The sequence below is a fragment of the Oxyura jamaicensis genome, chromosome 1, assembly GCF_011077185.1.
Source record: "Oxyura jamaicensis isolate SHBP4307 breed ruddy duck chromosome 1, BPBGC_Ojam_1.0, whole genome shotgun sequence".
Classification (NCBI taxonomy): domain Eukaryota; kingdom Metazoa; phylum Chordata; class Aves; order Anseriformes; family Anatidae; genus Oxyura; species Oxyura jamaicensis.
Window position 1 is genome coordinate 36,114,500 of NC_048893.1, and position 18,749 is coordinate 36,133,248.

An 18,749-nucleotide genomic window follows, 5' to 3' on the forward strand; every position below is an offset into this window, starting at 1 on the left:
AAAAAAAAAAAAAAAAAAAAAAAAAGAGAGAGAGAGAAAGAAGAAAATTAAAATTTGGCAAGAAAATTAAGCAATTCTCCATCAAATTAAGATACAATTACCGAGTCCATGCTAAATAATACATTGGTTTGAATGAAACACACTGCACATGTTAGCACAAGAAAAAATAAACAGAAGAAAAACATAAAGAAATCATTTTCTTTATCCATTTCACAATAAATTATGCAGAGCTGCACAGTTCACTAGTACTATTTATAAAGGAAAATAACACAAAGCCAAAGCTGGCAAATTGAAAATACAGGGAAATCAAGACAAAAGCTAGACCAATAACCACAAATGGAAGGGATCATCTTGTCAATTGAGAAGAAACATGAGGAATATGAATACCAGTTTTTTCCCTAAACCCTGAATGCCGATGGCTCCATCATGCTTTAATTCTCTACCCCTATACATGCCCTTCTCTGCAAACTTCCCGCATACTTTCACTTAATTTCAAAGTGCAGTTCCTCTCTGAAACAGCACTGTAAACATTTCATTGTGGGGTCCCACGTTTGACGTCTGTCAGTGATTTTCAAATCAAAACTGTTCAGTTAACAAGTTAAAAAACAGATTTGTTTTTGTTTATTTCTCAAAGCTCCAGTCTGCAGTATGAAAAACAAACTCGGCCCTTTCTGATTCACGTATCACTCACGATAAAGGCTGGCATTTGTGGAAGATCTTGCTGGTGGAGGAAGAGCTGGATGAGGGTCTGGCTGCTTTGCCCTCCTGCTGCAGAGTCGCCACAGCTGAGAAGGGTAAGACTGGGAGAGGGCTGTGCCTCCTGGCTGCCAGCTGTCGAGCTGTCCCTTTGCGTGAGGTTATCATCTGTGGAGCTCTGCTGGCAAAGCAGTAGTTTCAGCATTTGCTAATCCACTTTTATGCAAAATCTACCAGGTTAGCTTAGAAGGTTTAAATTGATTTAGCCCTGCTGCTGTTGCCTAAAGTAGATTAGGATATCCTTATATCGTTTCTCCAGCCAGAAGGAGTTAGCTGAGAGCAGTCCGTGTACAGTAGACTTTTCGGCAAGTGTGGAGAGACCCAGAAATCATCACCCTACAGCTTTAGCTTTTGACATGCCAGACTGCAACACCCAGCTGAATGGCCCTCTTCCACTTGTCTCCTCATTTGTATAACATCACTTCCCCGTATCTCCAGTGAATATTCCAGACTGCAGTGACAGGAGCAGTTTTGGAGAAGAATGAGGACCCCAAATTTTGGACATGCGGACCACGGCCACCTGGTTAACAGAGCTATGCTGCAGAAGACCAATACTTCCTATCACAGCAACAGCACTCTCAAATCTGCCCAACTCTCAGGTAGCTGGCATCCTGACTGTTCTACAAGAGAATCAATTCCGCTGAGTGGAGAGAGGAAAGGCAGAAGAGAAATCACAGTGTGGAGGATGTGGGAAATACTGGTAGAGAAAGAAGAGTCTCAGAGAAAGGCCTTCTGCGAGAGCATCATACTTGATTTTTGCTAAAGGTGTCTGCAAGGCAAACAGACTCATCTAAGTCACTGTTCAGCCTCTCAAGCATTTGCTCATATAAACTCAAACACATAGTTGTGTGTCTCACTGAATGAAGCCCCAACCCTGCAAGTATTTTGGGTGCAAGTCCCTATACAACAAAAAACGCATTCCTGAACATTACAGGGTGAGGGCCTAGGATGGACTTGGCCTTGTGCTGAAGTACTTTGCTGAACCAAACAATAGTAGTATTACATTTCATAGCATTTGATAATAAGACATTGTGTAATGCGATGCAGAAATTAAAGATGAGAAAGGAACTGAAAGCTTACCTCTCTAATGAGGAGTTATACTGCTAGTATTAAGGTAGATGCTTCCACCTAGTGACTTATAGTAGTAGCTTATAGATTTTTACTTCAGAAAGTTGGATTGCAGTTGCAGCAGAAAATACAAGTGTAGAAAAATATCATTTGTGATCTGTAGTCAAGAAGAGATGCAGAAACTTACTTTACAGAAGGAATCTATACATTCAGATATCAGCAATACTCAGAACATCTTTTCTGCAGTCAATGCTAGCTCAGTGTGCACACTGATCCACCTCTGGCCACCCCAGTACTTCTGGCTGTGCTCCTCATCCTCCTGCCCTCTAGAAGCCGACATACAGAAGGGCAGGAGGGAAATCTCCCAGTGAGGGGAGGTGTTTCTGATCTCCTAGCAATAGTGAGGTCACTAGAGTTGTGACTCCATCAAAGGTATTGCCAAACTATTCCTTCACTTCTAAAAGAGCTGTAGTTTCTTGTATCCCTCAGCAGTGCAAATGCATGTGGTCTAGGTCTGGCTTGCTGGTGTGTTACCAGCAGAAGCTTCAGAGCCCAGTGCTTTCTGCTCTACTCCAGAAACCCTCAAACTCCTGAAATTTTACACACACCTGCATGTGCAAAAGATACTGACTTGAACCCTTACAGCAACACTTAACAAAAATAACAATCTCCAAAAGAGAGAAGTGCTTGGCAGTAAGCTTCAGGACCCCAGATTTCAGCAGAGATCATTAGGCTTTGATGTCTAATGACTCTTTTCAGTAAACAGGGAGCAATAAGCAGCTCTGCTGCTGCAGAACAGGCACCTGCCTGAAATCAATCTCTTCCACATCAAGACGTATTCAGAATCTTGTCCCTCCCCAGAACGTTCAGGACTAACAGAAGACATCAGCTCATCCAGAATCCACGATCCAGGTGAAGCTCTGAAGAGGGCTGGCTGCTCCTTATATAATTCTTACCCCCAAAATGCAATAATCTTGCCTTTTCAGGCATAGACAGCCCCATTAATGCAGTAGTTTCAAGGTTAGTGCTGAAGATAATCAGCTCTGATTAAACTGTCTGACATAAAGAATCTGAAGTTGGAGCAAATGAATGCTGCTCTGGTTTCCCAGCTGTGCTTAAGGATGGGCTATCAGTCTGGACCAGAAACACAAATATAGCCATACATATATATAAATATATCACAATCATTATGTAAGTGAACAGAAGTGCCCAACAGAGAAACACGGAAGGAGGTTTTAGGCAGCGTGTCCTTTTGCTTCACTGTATTGAAGTTAGGACTCCTATTTCTGTACTTTTTCCCTTCCATATTCCTGATTTCTACTGAATCTCATTTTTCTTTGGCTCTGGCTCTACTCCCTGTGGTAATTAAGGACTGACCTGCAAGGCAGCAAGCAATCTATGCTGAGCAGATAAGTACAACCTTATCTTGAAGCTTGTGGTTTACCCCTTTGAAGTTAAACGAGTATCTATGTGTTTAGCTGACTCGGGACCTAAAATAGCAAATGCATGGCTTTGACAGCAGAACTGAACGACCTCTGCTCCCCTAGGCAAGAAATCGAGGGACAAAGGCAAAGAAACAGTTGAAAATCGCTGGGGAAAAAAATTAAAGCTCAAAGTGGTGTGTCTAAAAGTACAACAATCATAAAGAAGAAAACAGATCTACTTGTTTTGGTAAGCAGAGTGTAATATAGTTTCAGTTTTCCTGGACTTCTGTAACAAAGGTAATTCCTTTGCTAGAAGGCTTGGTATAATCCCACTATTTGAATATATTCCTTTTTCTCTTATTGTATAGCTGTAGTCATCACAATGTTTATGGTTTTGCTCGTATGTTCTCTCTCATTTATGCTTTACTGAACTGACATATATATTAACATCTCACTTGTTAATAAACTCGGGTAGCTACATCACTGCTCTAGATCTTGTTGACGTTGTAAATGAGGGAAGATGCTTTATCATCTGGCAATTTCTCGCCTTTTCATGTAAATGAGTTCTTAATCTCAAAATGTAAAAATAAAACAGCAACAACCACCACCACCACAACAACAACAACAAAAAAAAGACAAAAACCAAACGTAGCAAAAATGTAGGTCAATAAGATTCTTACTATTCATTTCAATTACAGCTGGGAAACAGGAAACAGCCTTCTTCTGTCAGCTGTGTAGGTAAACAAGGGCTTTAGTTGTCACCTCCCCAGCACCCCTAAAGTTCCTCACCTTTGGTGATCATAACCCTCTAAGCTACTCAGCAGTTGTACAACCAGGTGGGACTATGTCACTCACCCCATCAGAAGCAGGTTGGGTCACTGAGTTGACTCCTGGGGAAAAGGTGAAGCGTTTCTTCAAAGCTCTTTTTCTCCTACATTTATACTGTGCTCAGTTTTTATCTACAGTCAATGAACTCTCTGTATTTCGTTAAAGAAAAATATTTAAGTTAAAACTACTGTGTGAGTATGCACACATACATGCATTCACACATGCACAGGCAAGCATATGTTAAGTTTTATTTTTTTTATATGGTATAATCTCTAAAAACATCATATAATTTATTGAAGTGCAGAAGAGACCAATTTTCCCTTCTCTTATTCTGACAGTTTCTCTCTCGTCCCACATGGTTTATATGAATGATATTTATAACGGACTTGTTTTGATCTGATATAGCCCCAGTGAATTTACTGCTGTTTCTACCCCACTGTAACTGAAACTGACAAGAACCAGAAGAATCTGCAGTTTTATTTTGGGCTTTATAGGTTTTTCCCTCACTCCCTTTTCTCATGCCTGGATGGGGTCGGCTGCTAAATAAGACCCGTGCATTCTACAATGACAGATAGCAGTTAGGTTGCAGGATGAGATGAATTGCTCCTTTGATCAAAAATAGGGTCAATTTCCACCGGCTAGTAATTGTTTTGTCAGGAAAAATACATTTAAAAAGTGAACAACGGATTTTTTTTGTTAACAAAAGAAAAAAAATCTTTCCCATCTAATTAACAGTTGTGGTGTTAACAAATAACATAGGCTGCACATAGTCAGTAGGCTTACTATTTTAAATAGACTGCTGTATTTTCCAAGAAGTTATAGGATTTTGAAAAGAGATGAGCATTTCCTCTTTGTTGAGACAAACATATGTTTCTGTTCCTGTTAGGATTTCCTCCCTAGCATTACATATGAAAATGAAACGACTTGCCTAAGTGCTCTGAATGGCTCAGAGGAAAGATAAATAGGATTTAGATTTCATCCCGCTAAGGAGGAAAGCCATTCAGACACTCACTTGATAATTAAAGTTGTTATTTTAAGGTAAGCAGTTGGTAGTTACAATCAAATATAAAATTGCTTTTAATGGTCTTGCTTTTGATCTTCCCAAAGGTATTTTTACGTGTTAATACATATTTGCTAATTGCAAACAAACACAATCTTATTTCACAAATAATTGCAACAGAACCAAAAAAAGATTAACTGAAGGCTTACGTTCTGTGAGCAACATGCTCCTTTTTATCAAGTTTTAAGTTATTACGAATTCAGCTTCACTGAAGTGCATGAATGAAACTGCAAGAAGCTGCACTCCCAGTAATTCATACTAGAATCTAAATACAAGCTCTTTTTCAGAAAGTATCCACATTTATTAGCAATCACCAGATGGGATCCCAGTGTAACCTCAGGGAAGAAAACTAATGGCTTTCCCATCGAGTCATATTTGGATATGATCCAGTCACTGTTAACATATCCAAATTCATTAGTAGCCACTGAATCCAAACCCTGTTTAACGCAAAAAGATACTTGGGAAAGATCATTTTGGAAATTATTTAATTTCCTTCCACAGCAAATTCACATTACATCTAAAAGCAAATGAAAGCTCTGGGTCCTCTGTTTCTCATGAAACAATCTCTGAAGAGATCAGGGCAGACCAGAAGCTGCATTCGTTGGTTTATATCTGTGTGTTAGTGAGTTTTCTGACAGAAATAAGATCCTAAAATGTAGAGATTGTAAATGAAAGAGGACATAGTCTAAAAATGCTTTGTTTCAAACATGTTTAGGAATTAGAATTACATTTTTTAAAAGATTTGCAAAAGCTTTTTTCACATTTTATTTAATTTTTTGTTCTTTACTGAAAGACTACAGCTTGTATGTTGTGTTTTGTTCTTGTTTTTTAAGCTTTGTTTCAAGGCAGAAACATTAGAATTTCCCTTAACTGAAAGTTGCCAGTTTAGATACAACATAAATTTAATTTATTTGTATAGATTTTTGCAAATCAAATCTAAATCTAATATATATCTTTTCAGGATTGAATCTATTTATCCAAATGAAGCAACATTTATTTCCTTACAACCTAAATATTTTTTAGTTTTAAATATTAATCCATAAATTAGTTCAACTGTATCACTGTGTATTTGTCTAATAACTTACTGTTTAAAGAAACCTTGATTTCCATGTCTTTATTAAAAAGTGAATCTTGCACTTCAAAAATGCTTTTATCTCTACTTTTATATTGTCGTGTTTATATCTTACCCCTGGAACACATAAGATTTTATTTTTTCTCAGCTTCAATGATAACTGCAGGAATAGATGCATTTGTTGTAACACTGTTTGTTGGTATATGAGCAAAAATTGATTTGTATGCATTCCTAAAAATAAAGCACTTTTTGGTGTGTGTTCTAGTACATATAAAACTTCTTTTTTTTCCAGTTTAAAAACTAATTCTAATCTAATGCAAACAGTTATCCTTTTTGCTGTTTCTAGGGTTACTTCTAGAATTTTTAAAAATCCAATTAATTTTTAACCATGTATAACTGCTGTTTTAAATTATTGCACATCATTACATTTGGACAATGAAAACAACACAGGCGTTTTTACTTGTCTCTGGTCAACTTCACTTTTTGGTTTCCCTGACACAATACCTTAGCTGAAATCACCACGTGGAGATTTTAAAATCCAAGGGAAACAAGCAAATATAAAGCAACTCCCTTTTCACCGAGTTTCTGAATTTTTCATTAAGGTATCTCAGTTGCTTGATAAGAACCTTACTTTTTAAGAAATTTACTTTGAAAAACAAAAAAATTATATATCAGAAAGAAATTGATTCATTTGTGTTCTTCTCTGGAGGAAAGGGGTATATTTAAGGAATAAAAAAAAAAAAAAAAAAAAAAAAACTAGGTTGGGGAAGCATTCACATCAAGGAGCAACTTTAGCATATTTTTAGAGGATAACTGATTATCAGTAAAAATATTAAGTGATTTTGGACATTTAAATGACACTCCTCATTGATACAAAATACGAGTCAAAATTTTAGCATTTTTCCTAACAGTTAGGAAAAGGGTGAGCCTGGAGGTGCTGGAAATACCCCCAGCAAAAGCACCACGGAACATTTAGCATTTTCCTGCAATTAATAAGTGCGCAAGTTAAAAAAAAAAAAAAAAAAAAAAAAAAAAAACGGAAAGAAACAAAACGAATAAATACTGTATGGGGCATTGCATTGCGATGCCTCACAACGATCTTTGCTCCAGGAAAGTGTTCAGAGGCTCGCTCAGCTCCCTTCTGCCGGCAGCACGGCAGGGCAGGATGAGGGCTGCCCCGGTCTCCCGGCTATCGCTGGTGCCATCTGCCGGGCAGCATCTTCCACAGCAAGCTCGGCTCGCTACCCACAGCACCGGCACGGACAGGCTCCCAGCTGGATTGCTCCACGGGGAGAGGCTCAGTCTTCACATCATCTTTCCCCAAATGCCCAGAAATGGTCTGGTTAGGGATGGCAATAGCACATTTGTGGGGAGGTGGGCTGAAGCCGGTAGCTCATTGCAGCCGTGTCGCTTCAATTTGAGTTGCTCGCTGAGGAGGTGATGCCACTGAGAGCCTCAACAGAAAATTCAGTCTCTTTTACTGCTGAATTTGGATGATAATAATGTCACGGACACTGCGGTGGTGATCAGGGAGATTGTTCGATAGGGAAAGTATGGCCTGACACTTTTTGTTTCTGCCTCTTCCCATCACCATCACCAGTCATGGAAGCACAGATTCACTTCTCATTGCTGGGAACTCTTTCAGGATCTTGTTGAGGAGTTAGACAAAAAGGAATAGGAAAAAAAAAATCAAAACAAACAAACGAACAAAAACCAACATTCTCCATCTCTAAGTCTGTATGAGTAGCAAGGAACTGAAGTCTGGAGATGAGCTCTGATGGCTCATGATAAGGACACGTGTTAGCTGGTAGCATCATACTGGTTAGCTAAGGAAACAACTGCAAATGATTTTGGTTTGTTTTTAAAGCTTTATAACATCCATTCTAAAATATCAGACACTTAAGGGGCTTAGCAAAATAGTATTCATTTTACACAGCAAGCAAAATAACAAAAATAAGAAATCCACATGCAATTTTCTTCCTTGCGAGGGAAAAGGAGTCTGCTTTGTGCTTCACACACACTGTTACCTCTTTAAAAGGGATGGATAAAAATGTGTCTGTATGCATACACACTATGCATACCCTATATTGGAGCAATGCTTCCAAATGTTCTTGGATCAACAGACCAACATAGAATCTTTCGCATGGATGATGTTACACACTGGTCTTGTGCTCAAGGAATTAATTTTTTTTTCTGTTCAACGCTGTAACCATCAAGGCTATGATGAGCAGCCCGAGGGACTACCTGGATATGGACCAGATTTTAGCAGCAGTTGCTCTCAAATAAGTTCGTCTAATCTTGTATCAATTTTCACAAGAACTCACACAGCGTTAAGAACATTAAGGAGAGAAAAACATCCAGAGTGTCTGAGGGCACTAGGCTGGGGTAGGCCAGTTTGCAGCTCCACCATCAGCAGCCCATGAAATGTGGTGCCATCATCTCTGGCTTCCTTCTTTGCATCCTCTGACACCACCATCTTCCAGGAGGTTCAAGAACTTTAGAAAAAGTAAGGTATTGTGTTTTTTTCCAATTATGTCTCACAAATGCTTTATATTAAAATATATTTTTGAATGTATTATATTAAATGAACTTAATTTTGCATTTGAGGTAGGGATGTTCAGTAGTAGTAATAATCATGATATAAAATTGTGTCTCTACGAGTGTTGACACACAGCTCTAATCCTTCACAGAAAGCTTTCACAGTGAGCTGCAAGACAGACTGTGGCTCTGATCCACTCTGCACTGAGTTCTGTGATGTCTTGTAGAAGCAGTACCAACAAAAATTAACTGGAAGGCTTCAAACACCATGCCAGGAAGCACAAATAAGGGATCTAAAATGTTCTTGCGTCATACATGTACTTTGTATAGGACCCCCACTACACAACCCTCTGACTCCATAGGACATACACTTCCTAAAATTTCAGACCTTTTATTTCAGACCTTTTTATATCAATATATATTTTTCATCAGAAAAATTAAAGATCTGTGACAGTGAGATTGATTGGGAAGCAATTGGGAAGGACAGTGCAAAAAATCATCCTCTTCCCATTCTGCCTTTTCTTTTTCCTTTGAGTACTGCTGCTGTTCATAAGTGAAAGCTGAAATCAGAACACTGATGGAGCATAGGAAGAAAATGGATGGTGGGAAGAGAGGAGTTGTCACAACTCTGTAATGTTTATTAAATGGAAGAAAGTTGTCCATTCGCTCTCACTTTTAGCTCAGGAAAAAAAAAAAAAAAAAAAAAAAAAAAAAAAAAAAAGAATCCCATTAACTATTTCTTCCAAAGCAGTAAATAACAAATTGGGCAGCGCAGCTGGAGAAGGGAGGTAGAAAAGTTGAAAAGAAAAGCAGAAGAGCCGCTTCCTGCAGCAGTGTGCTATCAGATGGCTCAGTCCTCCCATGGAAACTCACCCTTAGATAAGTCAAAATTGATGGCAAAAACCTGGCCTGTCAAGAGCAATTCATAGCTGTTGTTCCCGGCTCTCATCATCCCCACCACTGCCCTGACTTGATTCAGATCATGCCACCCACAGGAGCAGATTCCTTTGTACCTCTCAGAACTCTGCATTGCTAAGGCTGTATTCCTATAATCACTAATACCAGGTAAATTCACACTACAAATCTGATATAAATCAGATTTCCAGCTTCCATCACGTTCACTAGAAACCATGCAACACTTTAGGCTGCTGGATGAAAAGTTAGCATAGTAAAAGCAGATATCTAGTATAAAAGAAGGAGGGCTACATTTATTTACTTTTTTCTTAATACAAGTAAGCTTTGTTCCCAGTCTTGCGTTGCCTCCTACTGACAATGCTTTCTCTACAGTTTGACAGTAAACTGTCCCAGATAGAAATAAATAAATAAATAAATAAAAGGGTGTGTGTGTGTGTGTGGAAGTGGAATCTTTTAAGTATATTTCACCTAGACAAGTTCCCCAATCCACTTGACTACACAATGCAGAGAAGAAGGTGTCCCAGAACAGAAATGAGTGACCACACAAGCCCAGGAACTGCATTACCACCATTTAGGCCCAGTCAGCATGGGTTCAGGAAAGGCAAGTCCTGACTGACCAACCTCGTCTCTTTCTATGACCAGGTGACCTGCCCAGTAGATGAGGGAAAGGCTGTTGATGTAGTCTACCTAGACTTCAGCAAGGCCTTGACACGGTCTCCCACAGTATTCTCCTGGAGAAGCTGGCAGCCCATGGCTTGGACAGGCACATGCTTTGCTGGGTTAAAAATGGGCTGGACGGCCAGGCCCAGAGGGCCCAGAGGAAAAGGATCTGGGGGTGTTGGTTGATGATCGCCTAAACATGAGCTGGCAGTGTGCCCAGGTGGCCAAGAAGACCAACAGCATCCTGCCATATATCACCAATAGTGTAGCCAGCAGGACCAGTGAGGTGATCGTCCCCTTGTATTCTGCTCTGGTGAGGTCACACCTCGAGTACTGTGTTCAGTTTTGGGTGCCTCACTGCAAGAAGGACATTGAGGCCCTGGAGCATGTCCAGGGAAGGGCTACAAAGCTGGTGAAGGGCCTGGAGCACAAGTCCTGTGAGGAGTGGCTGAAGGAACTGGGGTTGTGTAGTCTGGAGGAGGCTCAGGGGAGACCTCATTGCTCTCTACAACTATCTGAAAGGAAGGTGTGAGGAGCTGGGGATCGGCCTCTTCTCACAGGTATCTAGTGATAGGACTAGAGGGAATGGCCTCAAGTTGTTCCAGGGGAGGTTCAGGTTGGAAATGAAGAGACATTTCTTCTCAGAGTGGTTAGGCACTGGGACAGGTTGCCCAGGGAGGTGGTGGAGTCACCGTCCCTGGGGGTGTTCAAGGAAAGGTTGGACGTGGTGCTCAGGGACATGGTTCAGTGGGTGACATTGGTGGTAGGGGGATGGTTGGACCAGATGAGCTTGGAGTGCTTTTCCAACCCTAATGATTCTATGATTCATCCAGTGTGAGGCATCTGCAACAACTCACTTTAAACCCAAGTCCTGGACACTAAAATGCAGACCTTGTCAGCTTGTCAGGAAACTGTCAACAGTCTATGTGACATTCAGTAATTTGCTAATGAAGTCTTCATACTGTACAAACACACATTTTATACACATCCATTTCCAAAAAATGTCAGAATTTCTTCAGTTGCACTTAATTTCTTCACTTACACTTGCAGTTCAAAACTCCTATTGTATTTCCCCTGCCTTTACTAGCTCCATGAAAAACAGGTTGCACAGGTGGCATGGAAGGTAGGTGGCACAGTTACAGTAGTAGTACTTACAACAAAACAGTTTCATAATAGTGCAGTTAGACATGCACACACAGAGAAAAAACATACAGAAAACCCCACCACTTCTGCCAGTGACATTTCAGTTAGACTTTTAGACTTCCATCAGTTGAATCAATTCCAACTTTTTCTCCCAGAATCACAAGCTAATATCTTTCTCAATAAAGATCAACAAATTGTGATGTAATTAGAGCACTGTTTAGAGGCAGACAGGTTACTTAGAAAATCCATGTAAGGGCTTTTAAAATATGTATTTCAGCCAAAACCTATCACGTTTAAATTGCAAAGAAACAAGAACTAGGTTTTCATCAACTGATCAAACAGAACGTTTCAGATTCAGCAATATAAGCTGAATACTCAACAATTACAAAAAATGGCATGTGTTCACATATATATATATATATATATATATATATATATACACACAGCTACTCAGAGGAGATCTAAACCAAATTCCAAATACAAAACTGCAATAACAATAAGGAGCATATGCTGAAATGCTAGAAGGTAAGATTTCTGTGCTGTTTGTGATGTAATTTGACTTCTGAGGTTACATCCATGCTGCACCTTTAGCCGGAGTACTGCTGTCTGTCCACAAGCAAGCCTTAGCCTGGATTACAGATCCCAGCCAGCCAGGCTCTACAAACCTGCCTGGCCCAGAGAGGTCTGCCTCACCAGAGAGTTGGGATGTCAGTCTTTGAGTACATGAAGTATGTGGTACTAGATTAGGAGCTGCCTTCTGGTAAAGACTGGGGTTTATTCCTTTCTTATCCTCTGCTTCAGTTCAAAAATCAAACAGGATGTCTTAAAATATCTGTAGTTTAAGTGAACCTGTTTGACTTTATCCTCAACACCATGAAGGAAATACCTCACACGTGCAGTATTGTTTCAGCTGGTAGGAAGCAACTGCTAAATAAAAGATGACTGCCGGGTCTGCTGTCTCTCATTTGAGACTCAAATCCCTAATCTGGTCACAAAAGTAGTAGACTAATACATTTGTGCAACAAAGCTCAGGGCTAGGTCATAAAAGCAGAAATCTAAAAAGCATTCAATTGAGCAGATCATTTTCTCTTTCAGAGGAAAGAGCAGAGGCAGAACTGGAACAACTCCAGAGAGGAGAGCATAAGGCAAGTACAGCAGTGGCAGGCTTGATTAAGATGACAGAGTATGGCTGTGCACCTAGAGAAAGAAAATAAACTGACTCTGAAGTCGTACGTTTAATGGAAGTACTTTGTCAGTTTGATTATCTCCACTCAGGAAAAGCAGTCTGCTTTCCCACCAGCCGCTGCTTGAAAGTAACCCGATTTACAAACAAGCATGTCAGAAATAGCACTGTGCTTACTCTATAGAAAAAAAAAAAAAAAAAATGTTAGCACTTAAACCTAAAAAACTCCCCTCCACAACTCCCCAAAGCACTGCACATACATTAAGCAGAATAGAGCCAACAGCATTAAAATAGTAAAGAAACACAGTGACAGGTCATTCCATTTTCTAGATAAAAATAATGATGAATCTAACGTTTTCCTCCATATTAATCAAATTTAAAATAGTACTGATGTAAATGCTTGCATATTTGATACTGAAATCTAGAACCAAGTATCTAATAAAACAAAGAACTGAATAAAGAGCAGCATCTTTTTTTTTTTTTTTTTTTCCAGAGGTATTATCAACTTCATGGAAATATATTTAATATAAATGTAAGTTGTTAAAGAATTGTAATTTGGTATGCTTTGATCTACATGACTCATTAACTGTCAGTGTATGTGAAAACAGATGATAAATTGATGTCCTCCATCACCTTTGCAGTTCTTTGCTTCACCTGAGCATTAGAATATTATTTTCCCTCAACACTTAATCATAAGAAAACAAATCAAAAAACAGTTTATTTTTCCAGAAAAACTAAATTTTCAGGCTGAGTAGTTCTTAATGGACTTTAGTACTAGTGGAACTACTTTTAAAAGGCAAAATCCTACTTCTCGTGTCCAAGTTATCACACAACACAATTTCTGGGCAATCACAGAATGTGGATCCCACCTTGGGTGAAGTTGTACAAAGGTTATGCTCTGTATCAATGCAGGGTACTTCAACAGGCAATACACAGCAAGACTGGTACTGTAATTACTTCCATCCTTGAAACGAGAGCCATTTTAAAAACACAGGCTTTCTAGGCAACTAATTCTTGCATCTGTCATCACGTGTTATTGCCAAGTAATATGCAACCAACTATAGCTAATGACATATAAATGGCATCTGTTATGCAATCCTGCAGTATTTTATTCTATGCCCATGTTGTAAAGCGTGATAGATTACTGCCATTCTAAGAGAAATATAAAGCTACTGAAAATACATGCAGAAAAGTAAATCCTCATTTACTTTAATAAAACTTGGAAAACGTTTTAGAACTTCTTCCTCAGTCTGTGTTTGCATTCACTCAGGTTAACAACAAACGAATCAAACAGTTTTATCTTCAATTACTTCGTTCCTATGGTATTTCAGTTGCATAAAGTAGTGAAAAAACTGTTTCAATAACTTCCTCTTTGTGAATTTTTTTTAAAATGTCATGCCAACACTTTGTCTTGAGCTTTACATTAAAAGAAAAAAAAATAATGAAGCCTTGGTGTTGATTTCAGTGTGTAATCTCTTTTGAGTTACATATTAAGAGGCTGTTTTCATTAATCACCAGACGTTAAAAGCAACACAGATCAGCATGACAGAAGTTATTTTACAGAACTTAAGGGATATAGTGAGCTTACAGAATTCTTTGGTAAAATTTACTAATAGAAAAATTACATTGACAAGGACAACAGTTCAAGACCATTTACAGTTTTTTTTTTTTTTTTGTAGCATCCATAAAATATGACCACCCTCCTCCCCAAGAAAACATAACCATTTAGTCTATTCAAAGGCACTTGCTTTTTTGCATTGCTTTCATCACTTGCTGGCCTAGCAGTTCTCTTCAAAGGTTCACGCAACACAATAAATCATACTCTGTGGCCAAATACAGAAGTATCGTGTACTTATTTAGGATATTTATTATGGAAAGTAAAATATTCATGATCTTACAAAGTTTTTCAAGTCTACCGGGCTCGGCCTTTGGCCAACTTTGATTTTTTTTTCTCTTTTAAGCGCTGTGCCTTAAGCCTCTTCTTCTGCCTGGAATGCATCCATACTGGGTACTGTCCATGCTGGTCTAGGAGAGTTTTTTTGTTTCGTTTATTACCTATGTCCATTTTGCAGTCATCTGGAAAAGAAAGGAATTTATAGTGAGCAAAATACATGAATCAGTTTCATAGAAGCTATTTTGTTACTAGATTCACAAACATGATAAAAAGATCTCTATACACAACAGTGTTTGTAGATATAGAGCTGACGGCTTTGTACATTGGAAGTGGTTTCCAAACCAATACGACAGCAACCCAAGAACTTAAACAGCTGATAGTAAATATGAAGAATTTTCCCTAAAGGCCTATGTCTGGGCAAAGCACCTTTTTCTTTAGTCTGCCATCTGTTCCAACACTGTGTCTAAAAACATGGTGTGTGGTCTCCATCAAAAGCTGCAAGCATACAGGAAGCCATAGGCTTACTGAAACATATGTACAATTAAACACTTTTTATGATGTAATGTTTAAGATGCAAGAAAGTTCTAAAAGTTAAATCGAGTGGAGGATGAAGACAGGTAAAGCAAAGAATAAAGAGAAAAATCTCTGAGAAATGCAGTGAAGGCATAAAGTATGAGCCAGCAATGCTACATTTGCCTCAAAAAGTGAGCATAGGATCAAGTTTAATACAATTAAGAGACTGAGAGGGCTAATCTCTAGGATCAGGAAGACTGCCTGTGACGCCTAAGAACAGCACCCTCAGCTAGCTAACACCGCAAGAACTGCCTGTCTTGGGGAGACAAAATTGGGGAGGGGCACCTTGTTAAGTATAGATTTGAATAGTACTATGCAACTCTAAAAGCTTTCTGATGGGCTTTTACAGAGAGGAAGATTTTTTTATGTTGTTTGTTTGATGTTAGAAGACAAAGTTCATGAGGAGAAGGCCAACACAGCGCTTCAACACTTTAAATGTGCTGGCAAGTCTACAGAGATCTGCAGTAGTCACGAGTAGGAGCCCTAAAGCTGGGATATGAATACATGCAGTCAGCAGAGAATCAGCACAGGGGCTTATTGCTGCCTGCAAAGGGTAAGCAAGCCAGAAAGTCCCACCTCCAGAGACATCAGAGAAACACAAGACCTTCTTACCACGGCTCTTCTGCAAATGCCACAGAAGAGCTGGCCTGTCCCAGCCCAAAGCTCCAGATGTTTGTTGGGAGCAAGAGCTAGAACATGAGGGGAAGAAGGCTTTGAAGGATGCAGAACCACACGAGCTGCTATTAGTTGGCAGTTCAGATGATGCTCATATAAACTGTTTCATTAGATGAAATGGTGGTTCAGATGTGATGCTACATCACCTTTTTTTCTTCTAGTAACATCTAAAAGAAAGGATCCATAGCACCAAGCAGCACAGCACAAGTCACACCTTGCAAAAATCTGTTGAAGAAATAAGCCATCACTATTTGATGACTAAGCTTCCCAAGCAGAGCAACAATCAGAGCAAAGTTACAAACTAGGTTGTGTCCACACTGGTTTGTTTGAAATCACTTTGCTTCCTACCAATTAATTTGTAATTTTACATGTAATTAGGTTACCATTCATGGATTTCTTTTAAAGTTAATCCACCCATGAATACAAAACTGATGCAGGAAAAACACAAAACAACACAACTCTGCCTAAGCTTTTTCTCTGGATTCCTGTCCTATCATACTATTAAGGTTAATCTGTGACATGCATGGGCTTGTGACTGCAAAAAGGCACTTCCATAATAAATGTCAGCTGCAACATTAACAAAATGAAGAAATACTCCTGAACAGAGGATCAGTTGTTTACGTAATGTGACGTTTTCATCACACTTTGAGATCTCAAGGATGCTGTAGGAATCAGTAAGAGGAAGAAACCTACTTAACAGGAAAGTGGTCCGAGGACATAAAGAAAACCTACCAAAGAGATTAAAAGAGAGAGAGAAAAGAGAGAGAAAAGGACAAAAAAAAAAAGCTATAAAAGCAGTTAATTGCAGCAGACTCAATGGGTATAATTATGTTGAAAAAACTGTGCATGCTTGTAAAGTTTTAAGAACATCTACAAAACTGTTTTTGACTGAAAGCTAGCCAGAGCGTCCATTATTTTTTCCTAACAAAAAAAACTGTGGGGAAAAAAGTCTTTTGTAGCATGTTGCGAGAAATACCTTAGGATAATAACACAGGAAAATATCCCTAATACACCTACGTACTTTCTTAGGCTGGAAAATTATTCACCTGTTGCTTATCTATGTAAAGTTTAAATTCTGGATTAGGCCTTCTGCCTACACTTCCAATCCTCATAACATTTTGCAAAAATGTGAATTGGTGTCCACAAACTTTGGGCTGAGAAGTCCTCTCATAGATAGCATTATTTTCACCAAACTTACAGCTGAGGCTACTATCTCTCTGTAGATGCAGAGTGAAACTTGCCACTGCATACAGAAGTTGCTAGCAGATTCAGAAGGGGTGCAGGAATGACATAACCAGGCACTTGCTTCAGAAACTAGGTTTAAGACAGCAATGTTTCCTGCAGCTTCAGCATCAGTGAGCTGATGATGTTCCAAATCATTTTGAAAATTCAGTCCTAACCTTCTTGTAAGGAACAACTTTTACAGCTAGTTTACAAGGCAAATGAGAACCACAGAAAAAACTACAAGTCATACTCAATTCTACCCTTAGCCAGGTAATTATTTTTTATATGGCCTCTATTTCCATTTTCAACATAGTTTATAGGCTCTGCTGTTCAAATTCATAATCCTTCTCTGTCATTCCTAATTTCTTAAACACGGACAGAACTGCCTACATGACTGACAGTCATGACTAGTATTTCAAATCCCTACTGTGCTGTCTCAAGAGATTTTACTGCATCCCACGTAAAAAGCTTGTATGGGAAACTTTGTAACAGCTTACATGGCATAAACTGGAAAAAAGAGCTATGATTTAGTTTGGAGTGCAGTTCTGGAAATAGGTGCTATCTTCCTGACTCCTGTCCAGTACGCAGCTACTTAAACCTTTGTTCCCACTTCCTGAATTATTTAAAGATTACATCCTTTTCAAGGAATGGACAGGAAGATGGAATTAGCTGCAAATGGCTAATACCATGCGCTCCTGCACCACGTGCGATGTATTACTAGCATTAAAAAAACAGGGTCCTTGTTACCCACAATGGGACGAAACGTATTTAAAAAAGAACAGATTGCTGTCCACGATAAAGTGCCTACAAAATAATTTTAGTTTTAGCTCCAGTTTTACATACTTTCATCTTTAATCATCTTTACATACATATCATCTTTAAACTGGAAAGGAAATGATGTCCTATCTCACGCATAACAGCAAAGATAACGCTGTGATTGGAACAAACTGCCAAGGAACCCTTGCTCACTTGATGCTTTTGCAAAGATCTCTCCATAAAAACTTTACATCAAGTGCTATTAAGCCAGCTCCACAAGCGATTAGATGCACTGAAGCCAACGTTGGCTGATGCCCAGATCAATGACTTTACAGCAACTTTAGGCTTTGGAGAAGAGATTTGGCTTTCCAGGTCGAGAACACCGAGCAGAACTGCTGACAGCGGTGGAAAGCAGAGGAGGAATAACAGGAGAAACAGCCCGGGCGTTAGGCTGCTTGCAGGGTAAGACCCGGCGCGGCAGGAAGAGGGGGGGCCCAGCTGGTGAGGCAGGGCCGCGTGTCCCGGGTCCCTATCTCACCCTCCTGCTGGCGGAGCTGGGCGGGGGGCAGCACGGCCGCCACCTCCTTCACCTCCTCCATCACGGCGTCGGCGTCGGCCCGCAGGAGACTCTTCAGCCTCTCCAGCTCCTTGGGCGCGTTCTTCTTCCTCTTCTCCGCCCGCATCTTCCTCTTCCACTTGCTACGCAGGCTCTTCGCCATGGCTGAGAGGAGGGAAGAGGGCACCGTTAGCGCTCCGCTGCAGCCTCAACAACGGCCGTAACGGTCCCAACGGCCGCCCCGTACCCCCCCCGCCCCCGCCGGCTCACCTCAGCCGCGCACGAGGCCAGTGCCCAACTCGCGCTAGGCCGCTCCGCCGACTACGCAGGCGCGGGGCGGGACGGCGCTCCCCTGAGGGCGGTCACGTGACGCCCCCCCGCGGGTGCTCCCGTAAGTCTCCGAGCGCGGGGGCAGGGCGAACAA

The 18,749-nt window shown here is 40.0% G+C and overlaps 1 protein-coding gene across 1 annotated transcript; it reads right to left on the bottom strand.

Moving 5' to 3' along the window:
* Nucleotides 1-14,100: 14,100 nt before the first annotated feature.
* On the bottom strand, nucleotides 14,101-18,747 carry LLPH (LLP homolog, long-term synaptic facilitation factor). The gene is made up of 3 exons (XM_035336660.1): nucleotides 18,596-18,747; nucleotides 18,308-18,490; nucleotides 14,101-14,723 (listed from the first exon to the last, which is right to left on the bottom strand). Exons 2-3 carry the CDS (start codon nucleotides 18,486-18,488, stop codon nucleotides 14,560-14,562), a joined length of 345 nt encoding a protein of 114 aa, XP_035192551.1. The 5' UTR covers nucleotides 18,489-18,490; nucleotides 18,596-18,747; the 3' UTR covers nucleotides 14,101-14,559.
* Nucleotides 18,748-18,749: the final 2 nt, after the last annotated feature.

Coding starts and splice junctions, on each gene's coding strand:
- LLPH (XM_035336660.1), bottom strand. CDS start 18,488: ATGGCGAAGAGCCTGCGTAGCAAGTGGAAGAGGAAGATGCGGGCGGAG. Junction 14,724..18,307: donor CCAGCTCCGCCAGCAGGAGG/GTGAGATAGGGA, acceptor TTTCTTTTCCAG/ATGACTGCAAAATGGACATA.